Consider the following 20,784-nt stretch of genomic DNA (forward strand, 5'->3'; position numbering starts at 1 on the left):
CTCATTACTCTCTGCTGCCTCATTGAGAGGGTCCTTTATATTTCTTTTTGAAAACTGGCTAATGGTAACATAGAGTATGGGACTCTATCTTATCTCTGACAGATCTCTAATTTCTTCTTTGCTGCCAATAACTAAGAGGAAAAAGAGGATGGTAATCTTCTTTCAAAGTTGTAATTGGCAGGAAGTTTTGGCAGGAAAACAGAGGAAATCTTGAAAGAAAGTAGAGATGTGAACTCAGAGATGTATTTTCTACCTTGAAATTAGTTGAAACCTAGAGAAGGCAGAGAGAAGCATAAATCCAAGGTATGTGTGTAAAATCCGCATGAGATATGGCATGGTGTAGTGGGAAAAGGCTTGGAGTAAGAAATACTTGGATATAAGCTCTAATTCCATTATTTTGTGACCTCAGGCTATGTGTCTTGAGAAGTAAAAGTAATTAGATAATAATGTTATTTCTACCCCATGTTACAGAAGATGTTATGGGGCCATAAATTTAGAGCTGGAGAAGATCTTAGTGAACATCAAGTCCAGTCCCCTCATTTAACAAATGAGGAAACTGAGGATTCAGAGAAGTGATATAATTTGGTCAAAATCATGTATCTCATCTCTGATTCCATAGCCAACACTCTTTCCACCGTACCATGTCTTGACCCTCTCTTGGGACTTATTAAGTACTAAAGAAAGGCTGCTTTGCTGGGGCTGTGGGTATCCTGTGCTCTCCTATCCCAGGAGCTGGGCTGTGTGTTTGCCTGGTAGGAGAAGGGCAGGTCTTTCTGTGTTGACCGGCATAGGAGAGGCTAAGCACCTCCAGCAGGAATGCAATGCCGCCCAGAAGCTCAAAGTGGAGAACCATCTGGAGGTGTACAAGCTGGACCTTGGGCATGAATTTCATTGTACCCAGGTGCCCACGTATAACCACAAGGTAGGTGGCTGAGCAGAGTAGCTATCTACATTATACCCCAGTCTGTAGCCTTGGAGATGGGATTGGAGATGCGGGAGGGTTCTATTAATCTCTTTTACTAAATCACAGTTGATGTCATGATCATATATCATGAATGAGAGCTTTAATTTCTTTTATAATTTGCTTTTGAGGGAAGCCAAATGAATCCAATGTTTAAGGCTAGACTTGTTTAAAACAGTAATCCACAGTTTTCTGGGCCCCTTAATATTCATTTATTTACTCATTTTAGAAATACTTATTAAGTGATCCAAGATCCCAAACAGGAATGAAAACCAACTCCTTGACCAGAGCCCCCCAGAGAGGCCAAATTGAAGGAAAGTAAAATAGGTCTGAATGTACCCAGCAGTTATGGGAAACAAAGAAAGGATCATTTTTTTGTCTTGTTGACTGACTTATTCAATGGGTAACTTAATTGCTGTTGCCCATCTAGCAGTCGAGAGAGACTAAAAGACTGGATTCTTCCCTCCACTTTTTCCTCCCTTCTTATGAATGATCTCTCGTGACATAAGCTGTACTTGTCAGAACACATGTGGATCTTTGTGTTAACATCCAGGGGAAGGAGAAGGAAGGACACTGACAAATTGGAATACTTCCAGAGGGCGGGCTATCAGGGGAAAGAGGGCTTAAGGAATCATAACATAAAAGGATCAACTAGGGATGTTTGCCTTGAAGAAGAGAAAGTTTGGGTTGGGAATGAGTAAAGATGATAGTCACTTTCTAAAAACTGAAAGGAATTGGAAGGAGGAGGAGACTTCTTCAATGTAGTTCTACAAGAAAGAGCTAAGACTGAGGGTTAGATGTTTTCAGTTCCCAGTTGATTTCTAAACTAATCATAAGAAACAGTTTCTAAAACAGTCAACAATGGAATGATCAGCACTGTGATGAAGCAAAAAATTCTCTGACTTTGGAAGTATTCTAGTAGAAGAATAAATATGTGTCAAGGATGTTGTGAAAGGAAAGTTCAAAAGAATTGTATGTTTGAACTGGAGGAGCTCTGAAGTGTAATCTGGTTTAACGTGCTTATTTTACATTTATGGAAACTGAGTCCTAGAGAGTTTTTAGTGATTTGCCCAAGATTACTCAGATGAGATGTGGTAGAATCAACATTTGAACCCAAGTCCTCAGAAGCCAAATCCACCAGTGACTTTTAAGTCTTTCAGTTCTGAGATTCTATGGATTCTCATAACTTTAATAGTTTTCCCAAACTCTTCACACTGACCTTATATTTGATTATTAAGTAAAGCCCCCTAAGGAATGCATAAATTATCTCACTTTATACTTTGACAGAATTACAGCATTTAGAAGTAGAAAAGACCTAAGTGCCTGTTGAGTCCAAATCATAATTACAAGAAAAGAAATCCCCACTATTGCCTGTTCAACAAGTAGTCGTTCTGCCTCTGCTTAAATGCCTCCATTGTGAAGGAACCAATTGTCTTTCAAGGAAGCCCATTCCATTTCTGGATAGCTCCATTTAGGTTTTTTTGGACATCTAATTTGAATTCGTTATATTACAACTTCTGCCCATTGCTCCTGATTCTGTCCTCTGGGGCCAAACAGTCTCATTTCTCTACCATGTGAAAGTCCCTCAAATACTTGAATATAAATTTGACTTTCTCCTTCCTTTTCCTGCTAAACTCTTGGCTCCATCAACTAGCCATCATACATCATGGACTCAAGGCCTTTCTCACCATGCTGATTGCCCTTCTCTGAAAGCTTATGATATTCTTACATGACATTATCCAGAATTGAATACAGTATTTTAGATGTGGTTTAACATGAAGGAATTTTACCTAAGTTCCTACTCCCTTTTCCCTCTACTTTTCCCTACTCCCATTTCCCGAGTTTTTGAGTTTTTCAAAGTAGTCTCCTTTGAGAAAGAGTGAATATTGAAAGATCAGTAGTAATACTAAAGATGCATAATGAGACATTCATGTGTAGACTGGATCAATTCACAAATTTATTATGCATATTTGTTACAAGGCTTTTTTTCTCTTCTTCCTATCCTATACCTCTCAACCTGCCTCAAATGTGGGAAAAGAGATGAGGGAAAAAAAAAGAAATACTTGTAAATTGACAAAAGAGGGAGGCTGACAGAGAAAAGAGGGACATAAAGGAAAGGGGAGAGGGTGTGATTAAGTACTATATTGTTGTTTTTGTTGTTGTTTGTCCTTTGTTCTGGGAGATAACCATGACATTAGAAAGGTTATGCCATGATATCTAAGTGAATTGGATGAAAGTGAGGGAGGACTGTATAAAGTCATCAGTCTCACTTTGTCCTCAGAGCTATCTGGGTCTTGTGGCAAAATATAGATCAGAATGATTAAAGATGTCCCTGGATGCAGTGGGAGACTTTGACCTTTCTAAGCTAAGGTTTTTTAAAAGGTCTCAGTTTGACTATAGCAATAGCCCACATTCAGTGATTAAGGTTAGGTAAGAAATAAGTGAGCAAAGAATGGCCTTTTTTTTCATGGAGATTGAACCAATCATGGATTGATTCAATGAGTTCTGTGTGTAGAGTACTGTGCTAGGGTCTGGAGGAGAAGCAAAGTGTCAATAAGACAAGGTTCTATTCTCAAGCAACTTGTAGTCTTGCAGAGATAATATATAATGGGCAAGTCGAACCTTGGGGGAATCATCATTGAGGGGGCTTTTTTTTTAACCAGGTTCAACTACAGCATGAGGAGAGTGTGTCCCGTCTACATTCCATGTTGGAAGTGAGTTATGGGAAACACTGGGATGAAATCAACAATAAAAGGAAGCTCCGAATCAGCCAGACCTTCAAAAATGACTCTGGCCCATCCCTGAGCAACTACTTCATGGAGGTAAGCCTTGTCAACTCTTCCTAAGGCTGTTGAAATACAGTCTCTGAGGTGGAAAAGACAATAAACAGAGGGAAGCACTGAGGTATGTCTAAGCACAGTCTCAGACATCTATAATTGAAGGAGTATTCAAGGAGTCATTTAGTTTAGCCTCTGCCTCCAGACAGAACCACACTTGGTAATATGGATTTACTTTGGGTGGAAACTTGGTAGCCATCAGAGCTGATGGCCAGAGAATATTTGCTCCTTACATGAAAAAGTAGAGTATTAGATCTGGAGTCAGGAGAACTTGGTTCAAATGCATCACAAATTTGTGCGAACCCAAGCAAGTCATTTAACCTCTCAGTTATAAAATGAGGAGTGTGACATGTGCAAAAATGTTTGTGGCAGCCCTTTTCATAGTGACAAGAAACTGGAAACTGAGAGGATGCCCATCAGTTGGAGAATGGCTGAATAAATTATAGCATATGAATTTTATGGAATATTATTGTTCTGTAAAAAAATGATCAACAGATTGATTTCAGAGAGGCCTGCAGAGACTTACATGAACTGATGCTAAGTGAAATGAGCAGAACCAGGAGATCATTGTACATACAAGATTATACAATGATCAATTCTGATGGATGTGGCTCTTTTCAACAATGAGATGATCCAGGCCATTTCTGGCCTGCCATCTGCCATCCAGAGAGAGGACTGTGGGAACTGAAGGTGGTTCACAACACAGGATTTTCAATCTTTTTTGTTGTTTGTTTGTATTTTATTTTCTTTCTCATTTTTTCCAATGTGATTTGATTGTTCTTATGCAGCAAGATAATTGTATAAATATGTATGTATATATTGGATTTAATATATATTTCTACCATGTTTAACATATATTGGATTACTTGTCATCTAAGGGAAGAGCGTGGGGGAAGAGGGAGGAAATTGGAACACAAGGTTTTGCAAGGGCTAATGTTGAATTATCCATGCATATGTTTTGAAAAATAAAAAGCTTTTTAAAAAATGAGGAGGTTGGACTTGACCTCTCAAGTTCCTACTAGCTTCAAACCACTTTTTAGTGGTTTTTAACTACAAAGATGAAGAAGGACCTCTGTTCTTACCTTTTTTTGTGTCAGGGACCTTTTTGGCTGTCTGTGAGGCCTATGAACCCCTTCTCAGAGTAATGGTTTTTAAATGTATAAAATGAAATAAATAAAATTGCAAAGAAAGCCAATTATATTGAAATGTAATTATCAAAATGTTTTTAGAATCCACATATCCAGTTATAAACTCTTGTTTTAAAGCTATGATCCATTGATTTCCTATGTTTGATTTCATTACCACCATGGTACTATCCCCTGGAGAAGTGCTGAGGATGCCATCAGTCACATTATGTCCTTTGTTCCCCTAGTTCCTGCTGCAAGTGCCTGAGAGGCAGGTGGATTACCGAACACAGTTCCAACATTCCAGTTTCTCCCAGGGCCACGTGGAGATCAGCACTCATCTGAAGGTGCAGTATAATGGTCGCCTGCCCTTCATGGCTGGGTTTCAATGGAAGGACATGTCTCGAGGTCTTCAATGGAAATGGGAAGGTGAGCAGCTGCAGGACATCCCTAATTTCTTGGGACAACTTTTGGTGTCCCTTAGGGAACTGGTGTGAAGAAAAACCCTTTGAGACTTCTTCCCTAAGAAATCTCAATTGGGCCCAATTTGTGGCCTGTAGAAGGGTAGAATTATTAATTATTAATTCATTGGATTGCTCCTTGAGACCCAACATATTCCTAGATTCTAGGAATCAGAACAACTTTGAGACATGATTCTTGACCCTTTCATTTTAGTTGGGTGAATAGAATGATAGAGGAACAAGTCTATAGGAGTTACAGGTGTGGTTTAAGTAAGGCAGGAGTTTGATAATAAATATTTAACAATAAAACCTGTAGCACACTTTTAAGTTTAATCTGCATTGTTAGCATTTTCTCCATCACTTTCTTAAGTTTAGATAATCAACAGAACAATAAATAATTGTTTTTTCCCTTTCTTCATATACCTAACACTTAGTTTCTGATCATGATAAGACTCACTATGCGGTAATCTCTCAAGGAATGAATTGGAAAAAAGGATCAAGTCAAAGGAGACAGAATCCACTTTCATTCAAATCGACATTGCCATTCTGAAGATAATCATATTATAGGGGATCGTCAGGACTCAAATATTCCATTAGATCTCTGATCTCATTGATGTAGATGTAGATCCTCCCTCTAAAGATGCACATCCTAGCCTATCCATTCCCATTCAACTTTGTCACCAACCCTCCTATAGCAAAAATTGCTGTTTTTCTTTTCTTTCCTTGTCTACTCACCCCTCCAAATCTAGAAACATGAACCATGATGAAATTAACTCTTGACATTATTTCTGGATAGGATAGTCTAGTCCTTTTCTTTCTAAACCAAAATACTCATTTCTGGCCATCGTTTTCTCATGTGTACTATTTCCCTTATTAGAATATAAGCTTTTGACATCTTCAATATGGGAATTTGTTTTTTCTTGACTATGCATATTTGTTACAAGATTTTTTTTTCCATTGGAGCAGTAAGAACAGAAAGTAGAAAAAAATAGATTTTGTTAAGTTAAAAAATTAAATTTTATTGTTTGCTAGAAAAGAGGGTTCTTCATGTTTAACATGTATTGGACTACCTGCCAGCTAGGGGAGGAGTGGTGGGGAGGGAAAAAGTTGGAACAGAAGGTTTTGCAAGGGTCAATGTTGAAAAATTACCCATGCATATGTTTTGTAAATAAAAAAAAATTAAAAAAAAGAAAAGATCTTTCTTGAGAGCAAAGACTATCCTTTTGTTATTTGTATCTCCCATATTTAATATAATGTTTGGTACATAGTAAGTAGTTAATATTTTTTCATTCATTCATTTGATCATTTTCTTTTAATACATGACCAACTCATCCTTTTTTCTGCTTATGTATTGCTTTGATGTTATCCTTTACTCCAATTCTTCATAATTCTTTGTACCATGTTACGACAACTCATATCCATCCATCACTGTCGATGATAATCACTTTCACTTCTTCAGAGGCTCTTGGCTTCCATGACTTAACAACTCCAAAAGAATATTGGTAACAAGGCTGCTATTATCAGATTATGTTAAAAGTTAACTCCTGTGGCCTTATGTATATGTTACTTTCTAGTTCCTTGATCAGCAGAAAATAAAGTTTGCATGTAATAACAACATCAATAATAATAATAATAATATTAATAATGGCTATGGCTTGCAGAGCTATATATACCTTATTTCATTTGATCCTCACAATAACTCTGTGAAAGTAGATGCTATTGTTATCCTCATTTTACAGATGAGGAGAATGAGGCAGACAAAAGTTAAGTGACTTCTCCAGATAGATTTGAACTCAGACTTTCTTTGATTCCAAATTTATTCCAGTTGAATCAAATCAATTCCACCTAATTGCAGTATTTCATCCAACATATACATATGTTTGAGACCTGGGTAGCTTTTCTGTGTCTCTCTTTTTCTCTTGACAAAGGAACTCAACATTTATAAAAGGTTGTGGTCCCATGGCTTCTATTCTTCTGTCCTCCCTTCCTCTTCTCTCTCCCCATCTCCAAACAGGTGCATTGAACTTGGATACTCCATGGTTGCTGTTGTCCCTGGCTCACAGGCTGCACCAACCTCACCGTTCTATGTATCAGGCCATTTGGGAGCTGACAGCAGGGAAGGCCCTGTCCATCAAGAACCTAGTAGTGGAGTTGTCCTGCAAAGACAAAATTCAAAACAAAGAAGGGAAGATCCACATTTACACCCCAACCACCACCTACCTCAAGGTGAGTCCAAGGACTTTTGTTCAGTGGTTGGATGCATAATAAGCACTCAAGAAATACCTATATGATTAAGCTACATATTCTCTATATCTAGAAATACTTATTAATTAAGATGTAGAGAGAGGATTTGCACACACACATTTTTATATGTGTACATATAATATCTACATATGTAAATGTGTGTCTCTGCTTTGTATGGCAAAGTCCTTGTACATAGGTCGCTCCTTATTCAATTGACTTATGGTCCTTATCAATATTTAGAAACTTGGTCCTGGGAGGCGAGACTCCTTGTTGGGAGAACCTGGTTTTGCATCATCAGTGAGTATTTGTATATATGTATATCTGTGTTTGTATACACATATATATGTATATACTAAATATAACACTATGCCAAATTATCCCGAACAAGTTGCTTTATCTTTCTGATGTTTTATATGTAATCTTTTAAAATCTGCAAAGCTCTTTAAGAATCCATTGAAGGAGATAGGTTAGATAGAACTATTTCTATTTTAGAGATCCAGAAACTAAAAGTCACATAGGTTACAGCCATGGTCACCCAGTTAATAAGGATCAAAAGCCAAATTTGAAACCAGGCTCTCCCTACTCCTATTGACTTTTTTCCCATCATTCAATATTGTATTTAAGCTTCCTCTAACTCTAAAACCCCAGAATTTTGTTATCTTATGAGTCCTTGTGTGCAGAGGATGTGTATGAATGTAAGCCATAGAGCCAGAATTTGAATTAGAGTCCTAGGATGTCAACTCCAGCAACTAGAACTGATAACCTTTAAGTCTCTTATAAATATGAGATTTTTTGAATTGTACATCCTGTAACAGTTGTCCCAAAAGGAGAGAGTATAATTTGAGAATTTCCATGTGGTATAGTGGATAAATATTTATAGTGGATAAAGTATTGAACTTAGAGTCAGGGAAACCTGAGTTCAAATTTTGCCTTAGATATGTGTTAGCTGTTGAAGGAGATAAGTTAGATAGAATTATTTCTATTTTATAGATCCAGAAACAAAAAGTCAGAGAGCTTACATGAGAGAGAACCATAGTAAGAATCAAAAGTGAAATTTGAAACCAGACCCTGGACAAGTTATTTATTTCAGTCTCAGTTTTCTCATCTGTAAAATGGGATAATAATGGCACCTACCTCCCAGGATTGTTATGAGGGAAAAAAAATGAGATAATATTTGTAAAGTTCTTTGCAAGCCTTAAAGGACTTTAGATGTACTAAATATTAACATTCCCCTACTGACCCATTCCCAATGTCTGAAATTTCTATGATTAGCACTTTCTTTGGCTCTTCCTATGAGGTTTTTTGATCTTTCTATCTTTTCTTCCATACAAATGAAAATACTCTTGGGAAGGGCAATACTTTTGGCCTTTATGAGTAGCCTGTTGGGTAGCTCCAGCTCAGAGCAAGATCCTGTAAAGAGAGGACATGGGAAAAGTGGATTAAAAATGAAAAGATAGAAAAGGGTCTAGTCTTCTTCTCCTTCCCAATTTTGCCTCAGGCTGGCCTTATCTTTTCTTCTAGTTTAAGGAGATGTTTTGCATTTGGAAATCTGGCTTTGGCTTCATGCTGACTTGGGACCAATGAGTTTTTTCCTTTGGTGCTTGGTTTCCAGCTTCTTAATAATTGGACTAGCCTTCCTTCTCTTTACAAAACCGTTACTCCCAATGCTAGAGGAGATAAGTAACCTTTTCCCACTGGGCTCAGAAAGCTGGAGCCATTCCCCTGAGAGGTTGCCTCATTTACAGGCCTCCACATTGATTACTTGGGACCAGAATGTTCTCCGAAGCCACGGTGAGCTGGTGACCACCTGGAGTCCCCTGATTCAGATAAAGGTTCAACTGGAGAATCGCCGGGACAAGAAGCTCTTCCACTGTTGGCTGAAAGGTCCCAGGCAGGGACTGAACCTGACTTCTGCTTACAGACACACTGAGCGGGTGAGAACATGGCCCCTGGTTCTGTTTTTGGGGTTTCTGTAAGGTCAGTCCCTGAAACCAGTCACAGAAACTTTTGATGCTTAATAATTGTGACATCTAGAAATATGATACCGGCTACATTGTCCAGGGTGCCCAGAGTCCTGGTCCTTGTGCTCAGCTGACCTCTGGTCTTTGTCAGTACTCTGCAAACTGGTTCTGAGAGATCAGATTCAGTCCAGTTCAGAGATTCTTACTCAACTTCATCAATCAAGAAAGTTAAGCATTTATTAAATGCTTATTCTGTGCCAGGTTAAGTGCTAGAGAAACAAAGGAAAGCAAAATCAGTACTTACCTTTGCATTATAATAGGGAAAACAATATGTACAGAAACAGATAAACAGAAGATATACACACACATGCATATATATATATATACACAACAGTTCTTTCCCTTAAGGGACTTGCAATGAAATAGGGATATAGCAGGTAAAAAAAATTAGGTATATGCAACATACATATGTTTATGCTCCCTCTTTGGGGACCTTTGCGTTGTAATGGAGGAGACAACATATAAGTAATTAGCTATATACATACAAAAGTCATACATATATATATATATACATACATACATGTGCTCATACTTCCTCACATAGTTCGTGCTTTGGGGATATTGCATTATAACAGTAGAGACAACATAAAAATAATCAGGCATGGATAAGAGCACCTGAATAATTTGATTCTTGTTTCTCCTCAAGAGAAACTGAATTTGTGACTTTCTCCTCATTTTTATATCCTGGACTTCATGTTTCTTATCACAGCCTAGAAAGACCACTGTGTTACTAATGGCCATGTGGACTGATTCTAAGAGCCAGCCTGCCGGATTGCACCTAGAGGGCCAGCTGGAGGAGCTGAAGAGGGAGAGGCTCTTGTACCAGAAGCGAGGAAGCCTCCAGTTCAGGTCCTCATACTTCCTTTTTGAAGAATCATAATTGTCAGCCAGCCTCAATTTCCCTTCCCAACTCATTCTCCTTGTGGAGGTGTCTGGGTTACAAAATCAAGGAAACCTGCCTTGGTTTCCTAAAAGAAAGTCTTCTTCTCACTGAGGGAATAGCTTTTTCCAAGAGTGCAGAATGGAGCAGGGTGGAGGGCAGCTCAGCGGGAGCCCGGGATGATACCTGCAGTGCAGACACCAACCCAATGAACATAGATCAGCACCATCAATCAGGCAGCATGCGTCTATGAAATGTATACTGTGTGCTAGTAATGCTAAATGTGGGAATACAAAGAAAATATGAGAATCCTTGGCTTTAAGGAACGAACAAACCACTGTTAGGACAATATGTAGGTAACTATTTAGTTATGATATTGTAAAATGAGGATAATTGTACCTCTCTCCCAGGTTTTTGTTATGATCAAATGAGATTATATAAATAAAGCACATTGTAGATTTGAAAGCATTTTTTAAATGCTAATTGTTGTTATCTATGAACTTATGATCTGTAAAATGAGTAGGTTGGTCTAGATGTCTAAATTCCTGGGTTCAAATCCTGCTTCTGACACATTACTCATATGTCTTAGACAAGTCACTTCTCTGGGGCTCAGTTTCCTTAACTATAAAGTGGAATAGATGTAAAATGAAACATAAAATGGAATAGATGATCTTAAGAATCCTTCTAGCTTTAAAACTATGATTGTATAGATTTGGAATGGAAAGAACCATCTGCATCCAGAGAGAGAACTATGGAAATTGAACGTGAATCAAAGCGTAGCATTTTCATCTTTTGGGGGAGTTGTTGTTTGCTTGTTTTTTTTTCTTTTTCTCATGTTTTTTTTTCCTTTTGATCTGATTTTTCTTGCACAACACGATGAATGTGGAAATATGTTTAGAACTGCACATATTTAATCTATATGATTGCTTGTTGTCTTGAGGTGAGGAGAGGTAAAGGAGGGAAGGAGAAAAATTTGTAACAAGGTTTTGCAAAGGCAAATATTGGAAACTATCTTTGCATTATTGGAAAAATAAAATACATTGAAAAAAATTCAACAGATGAAAAAACAAATACAAAAAAAGATTATATTGTTATTTTTAATAAAGCTTTTTATTTTCAAAACATATGCATGGATAATTTGACAGCATGGACCCTTGCATAGTTTTATGTTTCAAATTTTCTCCTCCTTCCCCCTACCCTCTCTCCTAGATGGCAGGCAATCCAATATATGTTAAACATGTTAAAATATATGTTAAATCCAATATGTATAGACATTTGTATAATTCTCTTGCTGCACAAGAAAAATCATATCAAAAAAAGAAAGTAAATGACTAAGAAAACAAAATGCAAGCAAACAACAAAGAGTGAGAATGTTATGTTGTGATCTATAATCAGTTCCTATAGTCCTCTCCCTGGGTGTAGATGGCTCTCTTCATCACAAGATCATTGGAACTGGCATCAATCATCTCATTGTTGGAGTCATGTTCATGATTGTATTACTATGATTCTATGATCCTTTTCAGTTCCATTTGCTTCTAGATGGATTGAACCCAAAGAGAGACCTTAGAACAGGGTTGACAGTAATCCTAAACTTGTATATGACAGCAACCCAGAAGTTTGTTTATTGTTGTCTTCCTCTATGGTGCTCCTGTTAATTTTGTATTTTAAAAAATTTCTTCCTACTCCATTCCAGGCATCCCTTAAAACTGCCCATCCCTCAGAGCCTCCTCCTACAGGAGACGTTTACTGTGGACAAAAGCCAGAAGCACTACATGTTGGAGACCAAGGTCTTGGTGAATGGGCTGGAAGAATGCCTGCAGACCTTGACCCTGGGCTATCAGGCTGACCGCCCCTATGTGAGTGGGTCAAGGAGACTGGAGCAGGGGAGGGTGGAATAGCTGAGACGGGGAGCTTAAGCCAGTAAGAGATTGGATTCATGTGTATTTCTTATAGATCTGTGTTACTCTGACTCATCCATACAACAGCAAGGTCATCCCCAAGAGCATAGACACGTGTGTGCTGACAAGGATTCGACAAAACGTAAGTGGGATCTTTGATGTGCCATGGGATGGGGTGCTGGAGGGGAAAGAAGCTCTTTGATATTGAAACCTTGGCCAGCCATAATTCAAAGGATTTTGGCAAACCAAACAAACAAACAAAAAACAAAAGGATCCTGGCACTTGGGCTTGTCCCAGAATTCTCACTGAGGAGGGAAGAGGAAGGTTTGTCTTCTTAAAGATGCAAAGGAGACAGGACACTTTCTGGTGAAAAAAATTTGGTTAATGTTCCTTAAATAGAGATTTTATTGTGCTATGTTTCTGTTGGGAACCCAAAAAACTATTGCCAGGTCGAGTCTAAATTTATAGTAGTGCTAGAAAGGGCTAAAGGGGACTCGGAGCTGAATCTTGGTTCTACCATTAGCTGTGTGACCTTGAGCATGTGCTTGGGTCTTTCTCCCTGGGTCTCAGTTTTCTTCTTTGTAAATGAAGATGGTAGAATAAAGGTCCCTTCTAAGTTTAAGGGCACTGACTCTGGAATACCAGAATCCTGACTAAAATTCTGCTTCTGATGTGTAGATGTGTAGGTCTTTTATCCACCCTGAGTTAAGTTCCTTAACTATTGTTGTTTGATCCTGCTCCTTCCTTTCCTTCCTTCCTCTCTCCCTCCCTTCCTCCTTCTTTCTCATTCCCTTCTTTCCTTCCTTTCTTCCTTCCTTTTTCTTCTTCTTCTTCTTCTTTTTTTTTTTTGCGTCAGAGGACCTAAGTACAAATCTTATTCTGATACTTATTACTCATGGAACCTTGGGCAAGTAATTTAACTTCTCAGTGTTTCAGTTTCCATATTTGTAAAATGAGGGGTTGCACTAGAAATAGCATTCAAGCTCTGGATTTATGAGTCTATAGTCCCACTCCACTCCTACTCCACCATGGGCATGTGGATGAAGAGCCACATTCAAGTCCCACCTTTGACACATACTTTCAGGGCTCTGGGTGGCTAGCTCTTCAAGGCTATAAATTGCAGAAAGCATGTTGACTTACATAAAGTTCTTTGCTACACATGTGTATATGTGCACACACACATATATGTATATGCACACATGTACTACTACATGTGTATATGCACATGTACACAAACATATTTAACACACATCTGTAACTTTTTGTTCAATATCTATTTGAAAAGAAGTGGTTTGTAACAGCATCCACATTTTCTCTACCCAGAGTAACCAGGAGGTTGAAGCTACTTTGAAAGTTAATCAAAAGGATATTCTACATTTAAAGGGAAGATACCATAACAGGACTATGGAAGGAAATTACCATCATGGCCTGAACTTGGATTTGACTCATTCAACTCAGGTATACAAGGTTATATGATTCCTTTCTGGCTCCACCTTTCCCTCAGATTCTCTTAACTTCCTCTCTCCAGAAGAGTGAATGTGACTGAGTGTGTTTTTTTCTCAGCTGAGGATCCCTCAGGCACTGGGCTTTGATGGTGAGATCTTCTTCAGACAACACCCCATGGAAGAGTTTGATTGTGGTATAACTATGCAAGCTGCTGTCAGCCAGAAGGTCATATCTCAGGTGGGGAAGTTTACCTGTCCCTTCCTGTGGGGTTGTGGAAGAGAAGGGTGGGTCTGTCTTATTCTGGGTTTCCAAGTTTCCTTCTAAAGTGGGTGTGAAGTCCAGGTTAGCACCCTGGATACCTTAGAATCAGCCAGAGTCAGGATAAGTAAAAGTCCTTGGTCTTTATTTTTGGTCATTAGGGGGAGAAGTGAAGAGGATGGACATAAGATCTCTACAACTCCCTTTTCCTAATCCACCGCCAAAGTGACCCTGGCTTGTCTCATTCTACCCCCTAATCCTTCCCACAATTCTCTGTGTACACCAAAAGATCGAGCCAGCACAGAATAGTGGGAAGGGCCATTTTCCAAGCATATGCTAACAGAGTATTGTCCAATTGCTAGTTAGCCTTAAGTGCTCCATTGTCTGATTCCAGTGCATCAACTCAGAGTTTCAGCCCTTTACAAATGGGGCTCTTATAAATATTTTCTCTGGAAAATAGGTCAAGCAGAAAAGACTGAACTTCTGCTGCCCACCAAATCTTAGTGAATGTAGGCTTACTGGGAAAAGAAGTTTGTGACTGTCAGGAGGAGGAAAGATTGGAAAACAATAGAATTTGGCAATCCTAGATTTGTTCTTTTAGCCTTTATTTATTTACATATAATAAATATGTAAATTTTTTAATTAAAAATTTAATTTAATCAAAATTTAATAAAATAACATTATCTTCTGAACCTTTCCCTCTGTGGTATGGTTGTGCAGGTTAGAGGTTTGGAATTTCTTTTCTTTTGGGTTTTTAAGACACTGTTCCCTCATGGGAATATGCTATCCTACCTGTATTATTGTTCTTTTTTTTTCAGTCTCTTCTATCACACCTCTGAAAGGTCTGTCCTGGGTCCTCTTCTTTCTTTCTACACGCTCTCACTTAATGATCTGATCTACTCTCATATGTTTAATCATCGTCTCTATGCAGATGATTCCTAAATCTTTATACCCAGCTCTGGTCTCTTTCTAGTGCTTCCATCCTGCATTTCAATATTATTGAGATATTGAGATAATATTATTAGACCACAGATTTAGACCTGAAAGGGGCCTTAGAATCAAACCACTCTTTTTATTGATGAGGTACCTCAGGCATAAGGAATCTCTTGAATCTTGCATCTCTTCTATCCTGTACTTATAAATCACTAATTCTCTTCAATGCATTGTGAACTTTTGCAGACCAGTGGTGTCAAACTCAATGAGAAATAGGGTCCATTAATTAATTCATAAGGATCCCAATGGACCCTATATTGACTTAGTTTTAAAATGTAACATTATCTAAGTTTGATTGTATTTCTATTTATCTTGTTTAAATGCTTCCCAATTACATTTTAATCTGGTTGAGGCCATGATCAATAGTGTTGCAGGCCTAACATTTGACACTTATGCTTATAAACATCTCAAGCTAAAAAGAGAACTCATTTCTCTGCCTCCCCCAACCTATCTCTCCTCCTAATTTTACTGTTGATCAAGGGCAGCAGCATCCTTCCATTCACCAACTTTTACAATATTGGTACCACTCTCAACTTCTCATTGTCCCTCACCTCACATATCAAATCAGTTATGAAATACAGATCTGTATTTCAGGTCTGAACTACCTTTTGCCTGGATTATATTTCAACAACCTTCTAACTGATGTCTCTTCCCAAATTCTCCTTCCATTCCAGTCTATGTTCTATCCAGCTGCCAAAATGATTTCCTTAAATCATATATCTGACTGTGTCATTCTGTTACTCGCATTGTAATGACTTGGTAAATGTTTAACAATCAGCTCTCTGAAAATGTAAGAAACACTTTGAAATTTTAACCACATGATTAACATTTTCTCTACCATTTTCTTAACTCAGCACAATAAATCAAGTCTTGATTTACTATAGCATTTGCCAGTTTTCTGAGGTATAAAAGCTTACATTAATAAATTTAACAACCGGCTCTTAGAAACTGGTACAAGCTGGCTTCCTCATCCCACCCTATCTTGATTATATTTTACATATACTTTTATGTATATATTTTATATACTGTATTAGAATGTAACATCCTAGAGGACAAAGACTTTCTCCTTCTTTATTGTATATCCCCAGGGTCTGGCACACTATGTATGCTTGATAAATGCTTTTTGATTAGTTAATCTCAAACGGCAGAAGATTCCTGTTATTGGCCTGAATTAAGTTTTGGATGAACTTTTTGCCCTGAATCTCCAACATAAAGTTCTCCCCTGAGCTCCTGAGAGAACTCAGCTCAGTTCTTTGATTTTTCTTCCTCTTTCCTTTCATCCCTGCAGTTCTTGCTTCAGCTGAATGGATCCAAGTCTCACTTTGGATTTTTCTCCCAACTTAAGCATCCTGTCAGTGTGACACTTCCTCCAAATTTCCAGGTACTATATCATCTATGGAATTCTAAATAGCTTCCCTGGGAGGATTTTTTCACATGTGATCCCCTAGGATGAGGATGGAATCAAGAAGATTCCATTTTAAAAATGTTATTCCTGGGACGTTGGTGGGAAACTCAAGGTGGATCTGAAACAAAAACAGACTCAACTAAATTTTCTGTTAAACTGCTCATAAATGGCTAAGATTTTTTTGGTACTTTTTAGGATGAAAGAAATTAAACTTCTTCGTGTCGTCTCTCCCTTTGAAATATAGGAAGAGAATGTTTGTACTATGGTGTATGGGATGCCACTTTTACTAATAACTGTCCTCAGTACCTTGCAATTGTTATCTAATTTGATCCTCATACCCACCTAGAGAGTAGGTGCTATTATTATCCCATTTTGTAGATGAGAAAACTGAGCATTAAGTGACTTGCCATGATCACATAGCTATTAAATATGAGGTCAAATTTGAACTTGTCTTTCTGCTACCACATCTATAGTCTCTACACTGTGGTACTTAGTGAATAAAGTCCTGGTCCTAGAAATGGCAAGCCTACTGTCTGAATCTCACTTCTTTTACTTACCAGTTGTGTGATCATGGGCCAATCACTTAACCTCTAAGCCTCATCTATAAAATCATAATAGCAGAAGCTACTATATGGATTCTTTCATGGATAAAATGAAATAATATGAATAAGGAACACACTTGAACCCTTTAAAGTGTCATGTAGACAGGTCCCTCCCTTTATTTTTGTATTTCTCTCCCAAAGAGATGTTTAATTTTGAGAAAACAAAGTGGATCAGGTTAGGCAAAATGGTCATTAAAATCAAGTTTTAGTTTACTTGGTCTACTACATTAAGCAATGATACTAGAACTGGCTCAGTCCAAGGTTTCTCTATTCTCAATCCATTTGACGCCTATTTTGAGCTTGTTGTCATCATGGAAAACATACATGAAGTATTTATTCAGTAAACATTAAGCTCCTCCTGGGTCCAGATTGTCGTTCCAGACATTGGAGGAGAATTGACTAATGATCCTTCACTAATATAGCTTATAGTCCAAGAAGGAAGTGAGGTACAAACATGGGTAATTATAATACACTATATTGTATGCTAAATTATTAGGGATAGCTAGATGGTGTTTTGGAAAGAGCAACTGGGCTTAGAGTCAGGAAGATAAGCTCAAATCTGGAATCAGACACTTAATTACATTTGTAACTTTAAGCACTTTCCTCAGTTGCAAAATGGGGTTAATAACAATAGTTGTTATGAGGATTAGTTGAAATAATGCTTGTATTACACATATGTGTATGACACATAATAGGCATTTAATAAATGTTTCCTTCCTTTTAAAATATGACAATCTATGCACTTAAGGAGCTTATTTCTAGTGTTTTATTAATGTTTTTCTTTAACTCTACAATTAGTAAAATTGTCTCTACCCAATAGAATTTTCCCTTAAAACAGAGAAAAAATACCTTAGTAGAATCAAGTGATGCAGCAAATTCCCCTGACAGCATATGCAATATTTTTCCACTGTAGGCCATCGCCTCTGTAGTGGAAGGAAGGAGATATATTTCATCATCAATTCTCTGGAACCAAGAATGATCATTATATTTAATATAACCTCTAATACATTTTACTGTTGTTTTTTGCTTATATTAGTATTGTCTTTGTGTTTTGTTGTTCAATTGTTTCAGTCACGTCCAACTCTCTGTGATTCCATTTGGGGTTTTCTCAGCAAAAATACTGGAGTGTTTGCCATTTCCTTCTCCAACTCATTTCCCAGATTAGGAAACTGAGGCAAGCAGAGTTAAGTAACTTGCCCAGAATCATACAGCTAAGAGTAAGAATCTGAGGCCAGATTTGAACTCGAGAAAAATGAGTCTTCCTGATTCCAAACCCAGTGCTCTATCTGTTGCACCACTTAGCTGCCCTAGTCCTTGTATACAGTTTAAAATATATTTGAGTCAACAAATTATTTGAAAAGGTAGCTAAAAATGCCAGAATGTGTATGTTCAATGTCATGTAAAGCCCAAAGACACGGTGTTTTCAAGTTTAGAGCAATTTTTTTGAATTTATTTGCATCCTAGACTTTATGGAGTGGGTGAACCGTGAATTAGACTTTGAAAGCTAGGTAGACCTTCCCTTCTCTCCTTCCCCAACCACGCTTCCTTTATGGTTCCCCTCTGTTATAGGGCAGAATCCCATTTGACCCTTTTGCCTCTATCTGGTCTACCCTGTAGGTCCAAGCTGCTGGTAGGTTTTACAAAGATCGAAGTATCAATGGCTCCTTATCTGTGCATGTCTCGGGGAAGGAGCTGACTCTCCTGGAGGCCAGCTTGAGCAGAGAGGCCAGGAAGAGCTCCCACAGATGGGATGTGAGTGCTCTCCTCCGGCAAGCCATCTTCACTGATCCTAGGGCAGTGTGGCTACAGATATCCAGCAAATTCTCTCCAGTAAGGTAATAGCCTACAAAAATCAGTGGTATAGTGGTCAGGAGATTGGTGAGTAGTTACCTATGTTGTTGGATGTTCCATGATAATGACTTTCAAATCATAGGACCTAGGTTTAAATACCATCACTGATGCTTGCTACCTGCATGATCCTGGGTAAGTCAGTCTCTCTGGGACTCAGTTTTTTCATCTGTAAAATGAAGAAATGGAGCTAGATGTCTACTGAGGTTCCTTGTAGCTCTAATTCCTTCTATGGAGTGTGAGTATATTAGCTTAAGAAGGATCCAGGAGGGAAGAAAAGGACCCTGAAGAGGAAGGGAGAGACAAACTTCATCTCCTCCATTGTTTTGTACAGGGCATGCTCTGCCCCAGCTTTAAAGAAAATGTCCAGGAATCTTAACCCTTTGGTATTGACTGTGGTCACTCTTACTCCTTCAGTTTGTCTTTTTCCATCCTAGGGTCTGGTTCTTTACCAAGATGTCAATCAATCAGAACAGCGCCCAGCTGTTTTTCACAGGACTCAAGGAACAGAAAGTGGGGTCCGTCTTGTCCCTGCAGGGTAGAGTCCAACACAACATTGACAGTTGGGGGACTGTCCCAAAGCTCCTCGACCTCACCGGATCTCTTAAACAGAAGAATCAAAGCAACGAGGGTGTGTCTGCCTTTGATTTCACTTCCTCTCTTCTTCCCTGGGAACTTGGCTTTTTTATTATTCCCTCCCTCCAGTTTTCCCCTATTTATTAGCTCCTTCCTTATTACATGCAAACTTTAAAAAAACAACACTTAAATTTCATTTATCTGCAGCTCTTGAGACAGATAAATATCCCTCCTCGTTAATTCTTTGTCACTTCTCTCTCCTGGTTCTTTACTTACCAGCTGACCACTCCTTTTCGGTTTGCTTTGATGAGTCAGCCCTCTCTACAGCCTAAATGAGTCTCCCTTTCCTGGCATCGTCCTAAGTCCTTTTCTCTACTTTTTCTACCTTTTCTCTCTTGAACCCTATCTTGTCTACCCCAATTACTCACAAAGCTATTTATTCAACCATGAATAGAAAGTTAACTAATGTGGTTTGGAGGTATGTGGTAAATGACAAGAAAGAGCTTACTGCAGATGGTTTGTGATTTTATTTTCATTTTATTTTTAGTAAAAGCTGTCAAGACCTCCTGCTGAGAGGAAGAGAAGACAAGATGTTGTAGGGAGATTAAGTGAAAGAGAGAAGGAGAGAGGAGGAAGGGGGAATGAGAAGCAGGGAGGGAGAGAGAAGAAGAGAGAAAATGAGGGAGAAAAAGAGGAGGGAAGAGAGGGGGAGAGAGACAGAGAAGAAGGAGGAGGGAGGGAGGGAGGAAGAGAAAGGGAGAAGAAGAGAGAGAGGGAGAAGGTTTTGGATAGCTATTTCAAGAAGTTCAACAAGTGATCATTCAAAAAATAAGAGGATTGCTATTGTTCAGTGAAAGTACAGTTGATTTTAGGTTACGTGAACCTATAATGGACACTGTCAATTTAGTTATGTGACATAGCAATGTTCAGCAGCATAGGAGAGAAAGCATATGGCAAGAACAAGCCAGGGATAGGGTTTGAGAAGTAGTGAATGATAATATGATAAGAGGGCAAGGCACCCATGAGGAGACCTTGGGGCAAAGCTTTTCCAACTAGAAACTGGAAAGCCCAGAGATAACAGCACATACGAGCGCTCAGACCGACTTTGTAATCCATGATTATATGATACAAGTAGTTAAGTAAAAATAACACACTTAAATTAAATTCAGTTGAGTGAGAAGATAGACTTCAAGACAATAAGATTTTTGTGGATAGATACCCTACAATACT

General features: G+C 38.3%; 1 protein-coding gene across 1 annotated transcript in view; it reads left to right on the forward strand.

Annotated features, from left to right (window-relative positions):
• The window catches only part of LOC127545411 (uncharacterized), a 169,075-nt gene that overhangs the window by 60,787 nt on the left and 87,504 nt on the right, over positions 1–20,784 (forward strand). The window contains exons 25-37 of the mRNA XM_051972685.1: positions 792–922; positions 3,625–3,783; positions 5,171–5,351; positions 7,398–7,609; positions 9,373–9,561; positions 10,358–10,497; positions 12,222–12,384; positions 12,482–12,564; positions 13,743–13,884; positions 13,990–14,109; positions 16,412–16,504; positions 18,748–18,965; positions 19,416–19,609. Of these exons, the coding sequence (XP_051828645.1) occupies positions 792–922; positions 3,625–3,783; positions 5,171–5,351; positions 7,398–7,609; positions 9,373–9,561; positions 10,358–10,497; positions 12,222–12,384; positions 12,482–12,564; positions 13,743–13,884; positions 13,990–14,109; positions 16,412–16,504; positions 18,748–18,965; positions 19,416–19,609 (2,025 nt within the window). The remainder of the gene's footprint in view (positions 1–791; positions 923–3,624; positions 3,784–5,170; positions 5,352–7,397; positions 7,610–9,372; positions 9,562–10,357; positions 10,498–12,221; positions 12,385–12,481; positions 12,565–13,742; positions 13,885–13,989; positions 14,110–16,411; positions 16,505–18,747; positions 18,966–19,415; positions 19,610–20,784) is intronic.

The sequence above is a fragment of the Antechinus flavipes genome, chromosome 1 (genome assembly GCF_016432865.1).
Source record: "Antechinus flavipes isolate AdamAnt ecotype Samford, QLD, Australia chromosome 1, AdamAnt_v2, whole genome shotgun sequence".
In the NCBI taxonomy this organism is placed as follows: Eukaryota; Metazoa; Chordata; class Mammalia; order Dasyuromorphia; family Dasyuridae; genus Antechinus; species Antechinus flavipes.